At 40.8% G+C, this 15,668-nt stretch overlaps 2 protein-coding genes and 1 non-coding gene across 3 annotated transcripts; 1 reads left to right on the top strand and 2 right to left on the bottom strand.

Annotated features, from left to right (window-relative positions):
- Positions 1–1,184: 1,184 nt before the first annotated feature.
- Positions 1,185–2,532, bottom strand: LOC129096499 (UPF0450 protein C17orf58 homolog). Its single transcript, XM_054605302.1, has 3 exons — positions 2,453–2,532; positions 1,760–1,951; positions 1,185–1,372 (listed from the first exon to the last, which is right to left on the bottom strand). The coding sequence occupies exons 1-3, from the start codon at positions 2,508–2,510 to the stop codon at positions 1,185–1,187; spliced, it is 438 nt and encodes a 145-aa protein (XP_054461277.1). The 5' UTR covers positions 2,511–2,532.
- A 4,273-nt stretch (positions 2,533–6,805) lies between these two features.
- Positions 6,806–6,878, bottom strand: trnar-ccg (transfer RNA arginine (anticodon CCG)). The gene has a single exon. It is a non-coding gene; the product is annotated as a tRNA-Arg (tRNA).
- Positions 6,879–7,216: 338 nt separating this feature from the next.
- Positions 7,217–14,968, top strand: LOC129095483 (importin subunit alpha-1-like). The gene is made up of 11 exons (XM_054603939.1): positions 7,217–7,258; positions 7,507–7,573; positions 8,019–8,159; positions 9,294–9,382; positions 10,046–10,314; positions 10,778–10,872; positions 11,360–11,623; positions 12,316–12,549; positions 12,780–12,962; positions 13,837–13,986; positions 14,687–14,968. Exons 2-11 carry the CDS (start codon positions 7,508–7,510, stop codon positions 14,774–14,776), a joined length of 1,581 nt encoding a protein of 526 aa, XP_054459914.1. The 5' UTR covers positions 7,217–7,258; position 7,507; the 3' UTR covers positions 14,777–14,968.
- The last annotated feature ends 700 nt before the right edge of the window (positions 14,969–15,668 follow it).

Raw genomic sequence — 15,668 nt, 5'->3', positions numbered from 1 at the left:
CCCGCCTCATTCAGCAAGGCCCCTTTTGATGTCCCAGTCTATTCAGGCAGATATTTCATCGTGGACACATAATTAAAGTTAGAAAAAATAAGACGTTCTCATGACGAGCAAAGGTCATGCACTCTCTCTCTCTCTCTCCCTCCTCCTCCTCCACTGGGTTTAGTCACTGCTTTTTCAGGCCCTTCATCCCCTCCCTTTGGTCCTTGTAACAATAATAGTGCATTTCCTGCTCACCAATAACAACCACAGTGACAACATGCACAGGGTTGACTGTTACAAAACAATACCATTCGGTGCTATACAACATTTTGCATTCACATCAATTTAGAAGCATCAATTAAAGAAAAGGAATGACTGAAATGTTGGATTTGTACAATGAGATCCAAGCTCCTGCATAACATGTACTATGCAACTGACATTATTTGGAAAAGCCAGTGTGTTTGTATGGATAAGAATTTTTTGCTCCAATGTCCTGTTGATGTGTCGATTCTAGTACTCAACCGTTAAATATGGGAGCATACTTTGAGAAGCTACTGCACCAGCAAGAAAAACAGCAATAAACCAATGATCTTATCTCTTTGCATGTTCAAATGTGTGCTTGGATTATAGTGGGAATACAGAGGCTGGATCTGAATCATCAGCATAAAAAAAATTGGCTTACTAAGGGCAAGTGAATAAAACAGAAACACGCCCATGTGACTGCTGATACAACATGACAAAATATACCCATTTTATAAACTTATGTCGTGGCTTCATGTTCTTCAGATGAGCCAAATTTCCATTTAAAAGCTAGCTGATTTTATACTTTTCCTTTGTAGGGACTTCATGAACCAGCCATGAATGAATGAGGAGTTTGAGTGGAGTTGCTATTTTTAAGAAAATGATAGTGGAGACAATCCTTGTTTCATGCCCCAAACGTTACAAAATGATCTTGGGGAAATCCATTTAATTGAAGCTGCTTGTGTTTTCTATCAAAGAGACCACAAGTCCATTTTTCAGGAACTTTACAGAAAAAATGTGAACCAGGATTTGGATGCCTCATAGCAGTCCATGTGAAAATAAATCCATTCCTTCTGCAGAACGTCTCCCGTCTTGCACAATACTGAGGGGGTTACTTATGATCAGTTCAGGTGAGCTGCAGTGTCTCTTCCCCAGCAGCAGGGGGCGATAGTCTTATCTTTGGTTTACCTACACCTGGAGCGGGTGGCCTCCAGCGCTTTCTGGTGCCTCCGCTTGTTGAACCTCTTGACGTAGTTGTTGCTTCGCAGGAGGCCGTCTCCGGGCTTCAGTTTACCCCCGAGTAGGTTCAGGAGGTCACTGGGAAGGTGACGCCTCCGGTGGTAGATCTGGCCCATCACAATGTATCTGGTCCCTTGGGAACCAAACAGGGTGAATGTTGAAATGACTGGGAGAAAGTGCACACTTGAGCACTTTGTAAAGTTTGCACTAAACAAAGTAGATATCACTGCTTTTGCTGAGTTCCCAGATCCCACACAAGCATACGTTGGTGGAAACTTGTTAGAGACAAGGGTCATGACACTTCCTTTTTTTCACATTCCTTCTCTTAAATCTGAAGTATCAACAGATCTTGAGTATCAGAAAAGGTTTTTTATTCTTTTATAAACCCCATAAATGAATAACAACTTAATATAGGTAATAAATACACTTTCAAAGTTTAGTTTTAAAACTAAACAAATCAGATCTTTATCATTCGGCCGTTTGTTTTCATGAGGCTTCTGACTAACCCGGCTACACTCACCGAGCTTGATGTCAGGGCAGGGCTTGCTGCACTTGTAGGTGTCCAGGACCAGAAGGCGAACTTTGAAGAAAAAGCTGTCGGGGGTGACGTAGAGACGACTCATCTTGTAGAAGCCGTCACTGCTCACCATCAGCGTGATGAGGCGTATTCCTCTACGCACCACATCGATGTCGTGAACGATCCCGTTGACCGCTGTGAAAGGGACATGACAAACATCATATATGAATATGTATATCACATATTTCAACATCTACATTCAGTATATGCACATGTGTATGTTTTGTAAAGGATTTGCTTGACATTTTGGGAAATATGTTTGTTTGCTTTTATGCCAGGCTAGCTGTGTTTTCCCCTGTAAGAACTTTACATGAGCGTGGTATCTATATATTTTCCCAATTTCCAATCCATAAGTGTCAAACTATTATTTTAAACTTTTACTTATAGTACAAAAATTTACGTTTAGCTGCCACAGCTATTGGCTTAATATACTGGTTTATTATAAAAAAAAAAACTCTCCTTTTAAGTCGTAGATAGTGATCAATTAGTTAATATCTACCTCCATAAAGCCAGGGATGGGTCAAAAATATTCATGCATGTTAATTATTTGATCTATATTGACCCTCTTAAGCTATTCCTGCATTTAATTTAAGTTTGTGACAAAATCACTGCCTTTGTCTCTGGCTGCGTACTTACCAAACTCACTGTAGCAGTAATACTCTCTCTCCTCCTTCTCCTTCCTGCACTCGCTCATGCAGAAGGCGTCATGTGTGAAGTCGGACTCTGTGGAGAGGAAGACAGGCAGACGACAGGATGGAGGGATGAGAAAGAGAGGAACTGTCTGCTGCCAGATTCTCATTCCAGCGTCATTAGAAAAGAACAAGATTGTCATTACAAAAACCCAGGCGTCGCATTCCTCCACATGGGACCGGAGGAGGCGGTGTGTGTGTGTGTGTGTGTGTGTGTGTGTGTGTGTGTGTGTGTGTGTGTGTGTGTGTGTGTGTGTGTGTGTGTGTGTGTGTGTGTGTGTGTGTGTGTGTGTGTGTGTGTGTGTGTGTGTGTGTGTGTGTGTGTGTGTGTGTGAGACACATTTTCCCATCTTAATCACAACATCAGGAGCTTCTCACTGGCTTTGCTTTGGTTTCATTACAACCTCACTGCACACGGAGGGAAACGCTGAAAGCCAGATTTGAGGGAAGTGGTTGTAATTAGTGGTGGAGGATGTTCACTAACAGTGGACGGGTTCAAACCATCACTGTCTTTATCACTGTCTGAGTGAACTCTATGAACTCTAGTGTATGTGATATCACTGCTTGACTGAATCATTCCCACAAAGGTAAAAACAAATGTGTCTTTTTTTTTTTTAGGTGTTTTCTGAGGTATTTTGAAGCCTTTTATTAGACTGGAGACCGTGGAGAGTGATGGGAAATGTGGGAACAGAGATGATGGACGACATGCAACAAAAGTCCTCGTCCAGACTCAAAGCAGGGACATTTCAATGACATGGACAGTATGTTAAACTTATAGGCCACCAGGAAACACCAACAAATTTGGCTTTGAGCAATTTTTGATTTTTTTTTTGTCAAAGACATTTTGATAAATTTGTAGTTTTGTCAGGACTGACCCTTAAGATAAGCCTCTTTTAACTTTTCAAGAGATACATTTTACATTACAAAAGGTTAAAGGGGAGATATGTTGCTAATGTTCAGGTTCATACTTGTATTTTGGGTTTCCACTTGAACGTGTGTACATGCTTTAATGATGAAAAAACACATTATTTTCTTTAAACTGCCTGTCTGAATATACCTGTATTAACCTTCTGTCTGAAACGCTCCGTTTTAGTGCCTGTCTCTTTAAGGCCCCATCAGAGAAAGCCCTGCTCCCTAGCGCTCAAGGGCAGGGTGGAGATACTCCAACTGGGGATGATATATTCAAATGAGCCTGCATGTGACACTTCTATATCTATACAACTTGTTGAATCACATGTTTTTTGATCTGAGCCCACAGAAAACTTACTGTGTTTTCTTTTTTTTTTACAGTTTGTGGTTTCATTCAGTGATTAATACAAACGTTTTGTGTTTGGTTGAAGTAATTATTCACTGTAAGAGTGTAATCTAATATTATTGGGATATTGAGCATAGAGTATATTTTCCCAGAAGGCTAAAGTCTCACATCATTTCAATCTTTTGAGATAATCCCAAAAGGGGAGTTTAAAAAACTAATACAGCTCAAAATCAATAAAGTAACAATCAAAGATGCTTCATGTTTGGACAACCCTGTATCGATACACAGTTGAGGACACAACAAATCTGTCCGTACCTCGTCTCAGGATGTCAAAATGGTAAAGCAGGCTGGAGGAGCGCCGGTTGAAGATGACTGGCGGGCGGCTGTTGTTCCGGGTCGCTGCACCGATACCAGACTGATAGAGACTGGACTTCCCCGGCCGGTTCTCCTCTGGGTCCAGTCGTCTGTTGGGGGGATCTTTGCGCGGCGAAGGGGCCGGTTGGTGCGGCTGAGTCTGAGGCGGTGTGAGGGGGGGACCCCTGGATCTGGAGTTGGGGTGTCCATCTGGTTCACCCTGCTGAGGAGGACTGATGTTGGACTGGGTGTCCTGGTTGGTTTTCTGCACAGTGCGGTTGGTGACGGCAGCTGCGGCTCCAGTCAGCGGGGTTTTGGGGAGCAGTCCGGAAACTTCTGCTCTGGTCTTCTCGCTGTTGTGCTCCACCAGACGGTCGCTCTTGGGGCCCTTTTTGCTCTTGTTGTGGGGGCCATGGTGGCGAGGGACGGGGGCCAGGTCACTGTGCTTGGGCCAGATGGCAGACGGTAGAGGATGGAGGGTGAACTTGGACTCTCCGGTCTTGCTGCTCTTCTCCAGAAGCTCATTGATGGGCAGGGAGGGCTCTTTGACCACCACCCAGCTCTGGTTGTTTGAAGCTGGATCCACAAAGCTGGTCTGACCCTTTTCTATCAGAGAGTACAGCTCTGGGTTGACACAAACAAAAAGCCGTACTTCACTTAGACATTTCCTTCAAATTGATCTGGTGTGTTAATGTGCAATCAAAGCCCCTCTGCTTCTGCAGTAAGGTACAACAATTGATTCATTCAATTTATATGATGTTCCCTGAAACACAATATTTAGCTGATTAAGCGTAATAATAAAGTATGACAGAGATAAGTGTTAGTACCTTAACTTGAGGTTTAACAGGAACTTTGATCGTGAGACTTACTCCAGAGAATGAAACTCATTGATCTTAGCATAAGTGGGTTGTAAATAACTAACGTGATAAGAATCCAGAGCTCAGATATTAGATTATATATATAATGAACCCCAATCCATCAAAGTTATGAAATGCTGCCAAATATTCCTCACTTAGCATTTTATCCAAATCACATACTTGTTTTGGGATGTAATATTTCCTCATGGGAATTTTGCCGACAAAACTTTCACCTTTTTTTGTAGTTTTTATTTTATTTTTGATATTTTTGACAAACACTAGAATCATACTGATTGGAAGGATTTTGTAATGGTGAGATCCAAAGCTACAGATTGCCTCAGTGTTGAGCAGTTAATAACAAAATAAATGAATCACAACAGAGCATGTTGCTGTGAAATTGTACTTGTAAAAATAAATGGACCTCATTCAAAATGTAAACTTGTAAAGCAACAAGTGAGCGTCTAAAAGAAGAAAAAAAACATTATACTCCAACACATAAAAATGTACAGAAATACAAATACTAAATAAAAAAAAAAAAGAGTAAACTCACCATTGACAACATGCTCCTCTGTCTTGTGAAGAGGAAACCCTAGAAACAAGAGAAACAGAATAATCCCTGTCATCCTCGATGTTCAGTGTGGACACACTTCAAGGTCTGCTCCAGAGACGGAGTCCTGGGATCTTTATAGGAGACACGAGACGGTGGGACGTCCCTGAAACAGGAGTAAACACTTTGACAGGACACTCCCTTCATTCAAAAAATGGAGTGCAAAAAATGCTGCCATAGCTGTTCACAATATTAAAGGGGAAATACAGTTATGTCTAGGTATTCTCTTTTTTTTTTTTTTATTAAAGATAACTGTGTTTCTCTTCTGGTCTGTAAAATAACCAAAACCTTCTGTACTTATGATTTTCTTGCTTTGGTCCTTTATCCAACTTGTTTGACACTCAACTTCAGGGTCAGTGGTGGAGGTGATGGTGTAGTCTACCTGAGTGTATTCAATATAAACGAGTCTTTACTGCCCTCTGGCGGCCACAGCGAGGAACTGCAACACATCATTTAATTAGATTGGTTTTAAAGAGTTTATAATTAGTTTTTTAAAGCTTTCCGATACGATCACAAATGAACATGATATGAGCGTCATGTTAATCTCTAGTGGTCACAGTTTAAATATAACTGTCTTATGTGATGTAATGCAATGTAATCTTGTAGAAGCAGAAATCAACTGTGAAGATGTGTAGAAAAAAGATAATAAAAATACAGAAAGTATAGACCTAAATGTTTTTACTATAATTTAGGATTTCATCACATCTGTCATTTTAGTTTGCAAATTATTCACCAGGAAGTGGGAAGAGTTGAATAAAGCATTGCATATTCCCATTAACAGAGCCCTGGACACATGCAAAGCATCCAATCAAAGCTAAGTATAAAGTCTTGGTTAGTCCTGGACCATCATGTTGGTTTCCCTCCACAGGACCGGAGGCCTTGGTGTCTCAGCCTGGTGCCTCAAATGTGCATATATATTTTAACATGAATCATTTGTATTAGTATGGCACCACATTTAACCATAATGTGTTATTTAGTATGGCAGTTTTTGTGCTTTGATGTTACATTTGCGTTTAAACATTTAGATGTCTTGTATTCTAGATACAGTAAATACAATTCAACCTGTAATTGGTGGCTGCTTTATTTGCTGAAAAGTTAACTGAATTGCTAATTACCCAAGCTTGTTCACTACTTATTAATGAATCATTTCAGGGATTACCAACTCATTCTCATATCTAATTCTCATATATTTTCACCCTTACAAATGCCCCGAAAAGGAGTTAAATGCGACCCAGATGGGACTCGAACCCACAATCCCCAGCTCCGGAGGCTGATGCCTTATCCATTAGGCCACTGGGTCAATACGTAGCCATTACAGGAAAACAATGCTTATGAATACTAAAGCCGGTTTCACAATTGGCGGTAAATCACGCGTTTTCGCATCTTATATATAATTACACATTGTGATTTAGTTAACAGTGGGTATTCTAGACATGGCCGCAAATGGCCCAGTGAAAACCAACCAAAAAAACCCACAAAGATGTGGTGGTTTTATCTCGCGATACTTAAGAAAAAAGTGGTTGCCTGTGACAACGGCTTTGTTGTTTGAAGCGTTTTCTTTAAACCCATGGGCGGGGCTTGTACCGCACCGACCAATCAGAAGCCAGAACAACAGGGTCTATATATACAGCTCACGTGACGTCACTTATGGAAAAAAAGAAAATTACAAGAAGCCTCAAGGTAAGCACGGCGCACATGCTGTGGCCCTCATGCACATGTTCAACACACGTCCTGTATTTACTGATAGTCACGGTGATCTGTTATAACGCGAGTGTATCACCGACGCTGTTCTGCACGGGGCTGTGTGAGGGTGTTAATAGACGTCACCACGTGGTGTTAGATAACCGGCCTCACTAGCTTTAGCCCGCTAGCTGCCCGTCGGCCCGCTGACGTCACTGAGACTATTGTCTGTGTTGTCTGATCCGCAGGATGTCCGCTGGAAACGACCCCGGAGCTCGTCTCACCCAGTTCAAAAACAAAGGGAAGGATGCCAATGTGAGTACAGCCTGGTGACAGTAAGCATGCTGGTTAACCATGAGTCTCAATACATGTCTCCTCCTCCTCCTCCTTCTCCTTCTTCTTCTCCTCCTTCTTCTTCTCCTCCTCTCCTTCTTCTTCTCCTTCTCCTTCTTCTCCTTCTAATTCTCCTTCTTCTCCTCCTTCTCCTTCTTCTTCTCCTTCTCCTTCTAATTCTCCTTCTTCTCCTTCTAATTTCTCCTTCTTCTCCCTCTCCTTCTTCTTCTCCTCCTTCTTCTCCTTCTTCTTCTCCTTATCCTTCTTCTCCTTCTTCTCTCCTTTTTTTTTTTTAATCTTGTCTTTCTTTACTATGTCTCTTGTGTGCACTATCCTCTATGCTGCTGTAAGCCTGCAAATTTCCCCGCTGTGGGACTAATAAAGGATTATCTTATCTTATCTTCTTCTTCTTCTTCTCCTTCTTCAGGAGCTCAGGAGAAGAAGAGCGGAGGTCAACGTGGAGCTGCGGAAAGCAAAGAAGGATGATCAGATCCTGAAGAGGAGAAACGTGGAGAGCCTCCTGGATGAGCCGACCTCTCCTCTGCAAGAACAAGACCCCAACGCACAGGTAGACCCCTCCACACACCGGGCACCTGATGGAGAGGACGCAGCAGAAGCACACACAGCTGGTTTCCATGTCTGACATGTGATTGTACATTACATTACATTACATTACAGTCATTCAGCAGACGCTTTTATCCACAGTGACTTACAATAAGTGTATTCAACATACAGTACCAGTCAAAAGGTTGGACACCTTCATTCAATGGTTTTTCTTTATCTTTTATTGTTTTCTACATTGTAGATTAATATTGAAGACATCCAAACTATGAAGGAACACATATGGAAGTATGTGGTAAACAAACAAATGCTCAACAAACCAGAATATGTTTTATATTTTACATTCTTCTAAGTAGTTGAATGAGAAGGTGTGCCCAAACTTATGACTGGTACTGTAGGTATTCAAGAGAACTACTAGTCACCAGAAGTCATAAGTGCATCTCCTTTCTTAAACAAGCATCTAAGAGCAAATTTCCCCGCTGCGGGACTAATAAAGGATTCTCTTATCTTATCTTATCTTATAAACCAGAGCAAAAGTACAGTGCAGAAACAAACTAATACGAATACAGTAATAGGTAAGCGGAAGGCTCAGGGTAGAACTTCTTGAAGAGGTGAGTTTTCAGCCTGCGCTGAAGGATGGGCAGCGACTCTGCTGTTTGTATAATTTAGTTGGCCACAAAAGACTAACAGCTTTCATGCCTAACGATACCCTCGGTGAATGCGTGTGGTCAGAGTGAACCTTAAAGATTGATGAAAAGCAGGCCCGCTCTGTTTGTATCCGGGGGCCAAAGGTTAATGTGAAACTTGGCGTCAAATGTCTACCTAATGATAAGCTTTGTGAAGCTTTTTCCACTTCATTGTACAATACTTGCCTATTGATTTAGCATGGCCACTGTCAATATTATTTTTTAGATTAGGACTCCTTCAAATCTGCACTTATAAATATAGTCTCAACAGCAAGCAAGTATCAAGTCCAGTTTTCTTTTTTCCTTTTTGGTTTGTTACAATTGAATGGCATTGTCCTGATCCTGTAACACAGACCTAAACGGATACAGAGCATGCTGCCGTGCATGTTGAGGGTTATTTTAAACCCGGGTGTGCTTGACAGATAGATAATCTGCTCCTTTTCCTGTTTCCACAGCCTCCTCAGCCCTGGTCTTTGGAGGAGATCGTAGGAGGAGTAAACAGCCAGAATCTAGATCATCAGCTGCATGCCACGCAGGCAGCCAGGTAACTTCGTTTTAAAGAATCTCGACCGATCTGTTTTGACATGCTATTGTAGTAAACTTGTATTACTGTGGCATTGTATGCTTACACACTGTCCAACTAAGTCTACCACAAGTCTATTTTATTGTTTCTATTCTAATTTAAATATTTTAGATATCTGTGTAGCCGAAAGGGCTACAACTACAATGGATTTTTGGGTTGATCGTCCACCCGGTAACCGTAATATCTCGAGATATAACTCCAAACGAGTGAAGGCAATTTCATCATTTCTGGCACAAATGTTGACTTATTCACAAGGATGATCTGATTTAGAATTTGACAATCAAAGGTCAAGGCCACTTAAAACATGTGTATGCCCATAACTCAAGAATTCATACGCTAATTATGCCAATTGCACACAAATGTTTAATAGGATAAAATAATGAAGTGAACATATTTTGGACAGACATGGATGAAGACTTTAATGACACTGGCTGGCATAATCAAACAACCGTAAGGTGGTCATTCTGGTTTCTCCAGTCTTTCATCATCTGCTGTCCTATGAATCATCAGCATATTCTTTTGTGTACTTGGCTGTCTTTATTGCGGTTAAAATCAATCTATTCCCAAACGTGTTAAACATCAACTCCCCAACTGTTTTTTTTTTTTTTTTGTCCTGGTGTACAGGAGACTACTCTCCAGAGAAAAGCATCCACCTATTGACACCATCATTGCTGCCAGCCTCATCCCAAAGTTTGTTAGTTTTCTGGCGCTATCTGAATGCCCCCCCATCCAATTTGAGGCAGCTTGGGCCCTGACAAACATCGCCTCGGGTACCTCAGACCAGACCGCTGCCGTAGTGGAGGGTGGGGCCATCCCGGCCTTCATCAGTCTGGTGGCATCACCCCACCCCCACATCAGCGAACAGGCCATTTGGGCCCTGGGTAACATCGCAGGTACCGCATGCCGACGACTTTCTACATCTCTTTGTGTTTTGCGTCGCTTGTTTTACTTCTGATGCTCCACTGCATTATGTTGTTCAATGTATTTGCCTTCATTGATATGTTTCCTTTTATTTTGTCTGGAGGTGTTGTTGGTCTCCACAGGATTTAAAACTGAGGGATTTTGAATTCATGTAAAAGGGTGTGTGCTTAAATCTTAAAGGTTTTGTTTGAACAAAGTGAGTTCAATGCCAAAACGTGATTTAAAGCAGGATTAGAAGGAACCTATTGTCTATCAGAGTAGCAGCAGTAGTAGTTTTCTCAGTCAGTAAATGTATTAAAACATATCATGGTGTAAAACAGCCCTTGCATATGATGGTAGTTGTTGAACATGCTTAAGGTTCTGTCATTTCAGATCTATCTTTGAAATGCTCAACTACCTATTGTAGTAACCCGACTGTATTTGTCCCCCATCTAGGAGATGGATCCAACTACAGAGACCTAGTGATCAAACACGGTGGTCTCCATCCCCTCCTAGCCCTGCTGGCGGCCCCTGACCTGTCTGTGTTTCCTGTGAGTTTCCATCATGTTTACTTGTATTCATAAAAATAACATAGTCTATATGAAATAACCACAGGGTAAAACCTATTTTTCTTTACTCCTGTGTGACTGAAATACTTGACAAATAAAAAGTACTGATTATTTTAATAGCGAACTTTAGTCCAAAATGAAAATAACAGTTTCAAGTGAAATAACTGAGATTTATTTTTAAAAATATGAACAGCTATACACTGACAGTGTTTGCATGCATGCACACAAATGTGGAGCTATCAGATCAAGACTACAGTTTTAAATTGAGATTTAAAACCGAGTATGATTCCATTGAAAGACTATAAATGATCATATTGAATTATCGCCCTGCCCTCGTTGGGCAATGGCTCTCTTTCCAGAAATCCTTGAATAAGCGTGACTAATCCAAGTATCTGTTACTCTAACAACTGTCATGTTGTGACACTTTGTTGTTGTTAACCAACACTTGGCTCTTAATCCACCATACCAGTCTGGATACCTGCGCAATGTCACCTGGACGCTGTCCAACCTGTGTCGGAACAAGAACCCCGCCCCTCCTTTGACAGCGGTGCAGCAGCTGCTTCCAGCCCTGGTGCGTCTCCTGCACCACGACGACAGGGAGATTCTGGCCGACACCTGCTGGGCCGTGTCCTACCTGACCGACGGCTCCAATGAGAGGATAGAGGTGGTGGTGCAGGCTGCCCTAGTGCCCCGCCTGGTACAGCTGCTAGCCTGTGGGGAGCTCTCCATTGTGGTACGTGGTGTTGAGTTTGTTTTCAGACAAAGTTACTGTCGTTTGTAACAATTGAAATGGCAGTTAGTGCACCGTGTACGATGCTCATATTCAATTAGTACAACAGAGATATTCAAAGGAAATATCTATCGATGGAGATTGCCTTCATCCATCAGAATTAGCTGCTATCTTGATTTTTATTCTGTATTAATGACCGTGTTTGATGAATGGTAAACATTATTTGCGTGTTCCATTGGATCCAAGAGTGCCCCTTGTATGGTCACAAATACCAGTGCTCTACAAGAAGTTTTTTTCCTTTTTTTGTGTCAATCCTCCTGCATATGTTTTACCTCAAAGGTCAAGTAAAATATCTCCGTCCAGTTGTATTTAAAAAAAAATTGTGTTGTAATTCTCTTACATATGTTCACTGTGGTCTGTTGGCTGAGTTTAGGACAGATTACTGTTACAAAGGCTGAAGTCTTTGGTGCAGATGTGCAATGTGGTCCATTGCAACTGGAAATCAAGCTTAGTCTGCTGTTGCATTGCATTGTTAGAGGCTTAATTGTAACATAAACTTAATTGTAACATAAACATTGACAGAATTAAGGTATCTTATCACATTCATTGTCATCACCACCATTCCTCCTTTTTATAATATTCCTAAATCCTGAACACTACAGATAATTGACTTTCACCTCTCCTTCACCTCCCAGACTCCAGCCCTGCGGTCACTTGGCAACATTGTGACTGGGACAGACGAGCAGACACAGTGTGTACTGAATGCAGGTGCACTGGCAATGTTCCCCAACCTGCTGCGTCACCACAAGTCCAATATCCAGAAGGAAGCGGCCTGGACATTGTCCAATATCACTGCTGGAAAAGACACACAGATCCAGGAGGTCGTCAATGCTGGCCTGATGCCAATGCTGGTGGAGATCCTCCAACAGGTCAGAAAATATAGCTGGATCAACTACATTGATCAATTAATAGTAAATCAAGTTATATTGTATTGATAGCGTGGACGGGGGAGATTATGAAGGGTTTCCTTATTCTATAAACAGATAAACTAATTTTGTGTGGATTTAATCTATAATGATTTCACGTTTATTCATTAAAGTTCACTAAGTATGTCTTTAGTGGTTCTACTGGTTTAACTCCAGATGTGATTTCTGTTTAGGGAGACTACAAGACTCAGAAGGAGGCTGTGTGGGCGGTCACCAATTATACCAGCGGTGGAACGGTGGCACAAGTGGCCTTCCTGGTCCAGTGCAATGTGCTGGAGCCTCTGCTCAACCTGCTGACAGCCAGAGACAGCAAAATCATCTTGGTCATCCTGGACGCAATCAACAATATTTTACAGGTATATTGTCCAGAACCTGTTGCTATGTTTTCTTTCGGAGTTGCTTACAGCAAGCTTGTCTGTGTAGTTTAATCAAAATGCTGCATGCCAAGTAGATTTGACCACCAACTTGTGTGACATTGCATGTGACCTGTGAAGTTTGCTGTACAGCCTATCCGTTCATCTTCGTGTTTATGAAAGTCAATTTATATCTGATTATTTACCGTATTTCACACAAATTATTTTTGGCAACGTTGAAAGATCATTGCGTAACAATTTAGTTGTAGAGGCATTAAACTAAAGTAAACCCCTCCAAAGATATTTTAGAAAACTGTTATGTCAAAGCACACCATATCCCTGGACTCCAAAAACTATGTCTGATATGATAAATGTTAAAAAAGGCACATTTTGGATCCAACTTTTTCAGGAGTTCATTCTGTATGCTGAGAGATGGCGTCTAAAATGTTTGTGTGCATAGAGACTTGAACTATTATACTGGATTTGAAGTAAATTGGATTATAATATTGTGCTAAAGTTTTGGCAAGTGAAGGTAAATGCACTATAATTCAAACCAGCCAGCCGCGCAATTAGGAATAAAGAGTAGATTGTAGATTACTGCCTAGAACTGCAGGAAAGAAAATAATTTAAGAGAAATATGCTTTTTAAAGTAGTCTTACATATACTACTGCCAGCAGACCTTTTTTTTTTTTTTTTTTGATCCCAAGGAAATAAGGGTTTAAGATTTTGGTTTTCAGAGATTAGGAAATAGGGCGATTTGCAGAATTTAATCTCCGTCACATTATAGTCAGATGGATTCTTGACAGTCACAGATTAAGGTGGATGATCACAAGTCTTAGTCTTACTGATTTTTTTTTTTTTTTTTCTTTCTCCACAGATGGCATACAAAACTGGTGAGATTGAAAAACTCTGCCTAATGATTGAGGAGTTGGGTGGTTTGGACAAGATTGAGGCACTTCAGTCCCATGACAACGAAGCTGTCTACAAGGCCTCTCTCAACATCATAGACAGATTCTTCTCTGAAGAGGTAAGTGTTACTAGTGCAATAGGGGTCCCTACAGACAAGCCAAGCAGAAATCATCGCTTAATTTTGTTTAAACTTGAGTTTATATTTTATTTTTTCTTCTGTATCTGTTATGCGCTGCTTTAGTTTTTTTCCAAAATGTGTTTGTGCTGAATTGTGCGATTTGACAGTTGGTTACAAATCGGAATGCCAACCACTCCCTTCTACACAAACATGAAAATAATTTAGACTGGCAGAGGAAGTATGACTACATTGTCACCAGGCAAATGAGAAGATGTGAATTTGCTTAACAACTGGTTCATGTGTGACCATGCATATATGAACAGATTTACATGAAAACAGTCTTGGCAGATCTGGCAGGGTGGCAGGCGTTACTTATGTGGTTACTCCTTGGTATTTATTGTTGCCAAAGAATAAATGTGGGATATGATGCAAGAATAAAAGTAGTTTCTGATTCTAGAATATAATGCTCGTTTTAATGTTTATAGGGTGTTTTTTGCTTTCCTGGGGAAATGACTGTCCAAAGGCTTTTGTTGCTTCAATGATCTGTCTTTAATACTATTCACAATAGACCCTTTTTTTGGCTGACAGAGCTGGTCCTGGTCCACAGAATCTATTTCAATCCATCAAATTATCATTAAAACATGCCAAGACTTGGTAAATCCTGTAATGCTTCTCTCCCCCTGTCCCTCCTGTCTTACAGAATGAAGATGATGAGTCCGTGGTTCCTGAAGCTACAGCAGACGGCTATACTTTCCAGATCCCCGAGGATCAAAGCACCTTCCAGTTTTAACACACCAAACCGTCTCCTTGTATCTTGTTGATATTTTTGTATTTTTTTTTTTTTCTTAGACATTTCATCCTTGTACATGACAGTACAAAGATAAACCCTCCCAGTTTCAAAGAAATATTTGTAAATAAATGTTACTCCTGCACAATTTTCTTTTCATACGGATGTTTCAGAAATAAACGGCCTATGCACCGGGTCATGCGCCTACTGTATTTGCTTAAAAAGATGTGAACGAGGTGATAAGAATGACTTCTTATGAGAAATGGGGATCTGTGTCCATGTCACCACTAGGTGACACTGTGGTTATTTGTTATACTTGTGAGCCTACATCTTGTAAGTGTCCTGTTGTGTTTATAGTGTATTGTAAACTATTTTATGAATGAAATCTATGTTTCAGTGCATTTTAAAGCATTACACTATAAGGCCACAATGGCTCATATATAGCAAGCAGAACCAGACTCGTAGACTTAAGATGTTTTGTTAACTCTTGTGACTTGATTTTATTTTTTTGCCCCTGGTGGCGGCATCATGCTTATAAATGACCTTACATTTACGTTTACTTTTGAAGATATGTATGTTGATGAAATTCTGTCTGTCAAAGTAACCATTTATTACAAGATAATCCTTTAATAGTCCCTCAGCGGGGACATTTACAGGATTACAGCAGCATAGAGGATAGTGCAAACAAGAGACATAGTAAAAAAAAAACAAGACCAAAAGAAGTATTATAAATGAGCAATAAAAACAGTAAAGAATCCACAGTAACTGAAATATTATATATACAGACAGAATAACTAGTATTGCACAGTGTATTTGTATTGCACAGGTTTCTAATGTCATCAATGAGTCCTCTAAAAGCATTTACCCCGATCATAATGAACTGAACTCCTTGTGA

Source organism: Anoplopoma fimbria, chromosome 9 (genome assembly GCF_027596085.1).
Source record: "Anoplopoma fimbria isolate UVic2021 breed Golden Eagle Sablefish chromosome 9, Afim_UVic_2022, whole genome shotgun sequence".
NCBI lineage: Eukaryota > Metazoa > Chordata > Actinopteri > Perciformes > Anoplopomatidae > Anoplopoma > Anoplopoma fimbria.
This window is presented reverse-complemented; position numbering and strand designations above follow the sequence as displayed.

What these genes read in the sequence shown, in the direction of transcription:
- LOC129096499 (XM_054605302.1), bottom strand. Translation starts at nt 2,510, where the DNA reads ATGAGCGAGTGCAGGAAGGAGAAGGAGGAGAGAGAGTATTACTGCTAC. An exon ending in TTACTGCTACAGTGAGTTTG is followed by an intron (nt 1,952 to 2,452) that starts GTAAGTACGCAG and finishes TCCCTTTCACAG; the next exon opens with CGGTCAACGGGATCGTTCAC. An exon ending in CTGCCCTGACATCAAGCTCG is followed by an intron (nt 1,373 to 1,759) that starts GTGAGTGTAGCC and finishes TTGGTTCCCAAG; the next exon opens with GGACCAGATACATTGTGATG.
- LOC129095483 (XM_054603939.1), top strand. Translation starts at nt 7,508, where the DNA reads ATGTCCGCTGGAAACGACCCCGGAGCTCGTCTCACCCAGTTCAAAAAC. An exon ending in AACAAGACCCCAACGCACAG is followed by an intron (nt 8,160 to 9,293) that starts GTAGACCCCTCC and finishes CTGTTTCCACAG; the next exon opens with CCTCCTCAGCCCTGGTCTTT. An exon ending in CTGACCTGTCTGTGTTTCCT is followed by an intron (nt 10,873 to 11,359) that starts GTGAGTTTCCAT and finishes CCACCATACCAG; the next exon opens with TCTGGATACCTGCGCAATGT.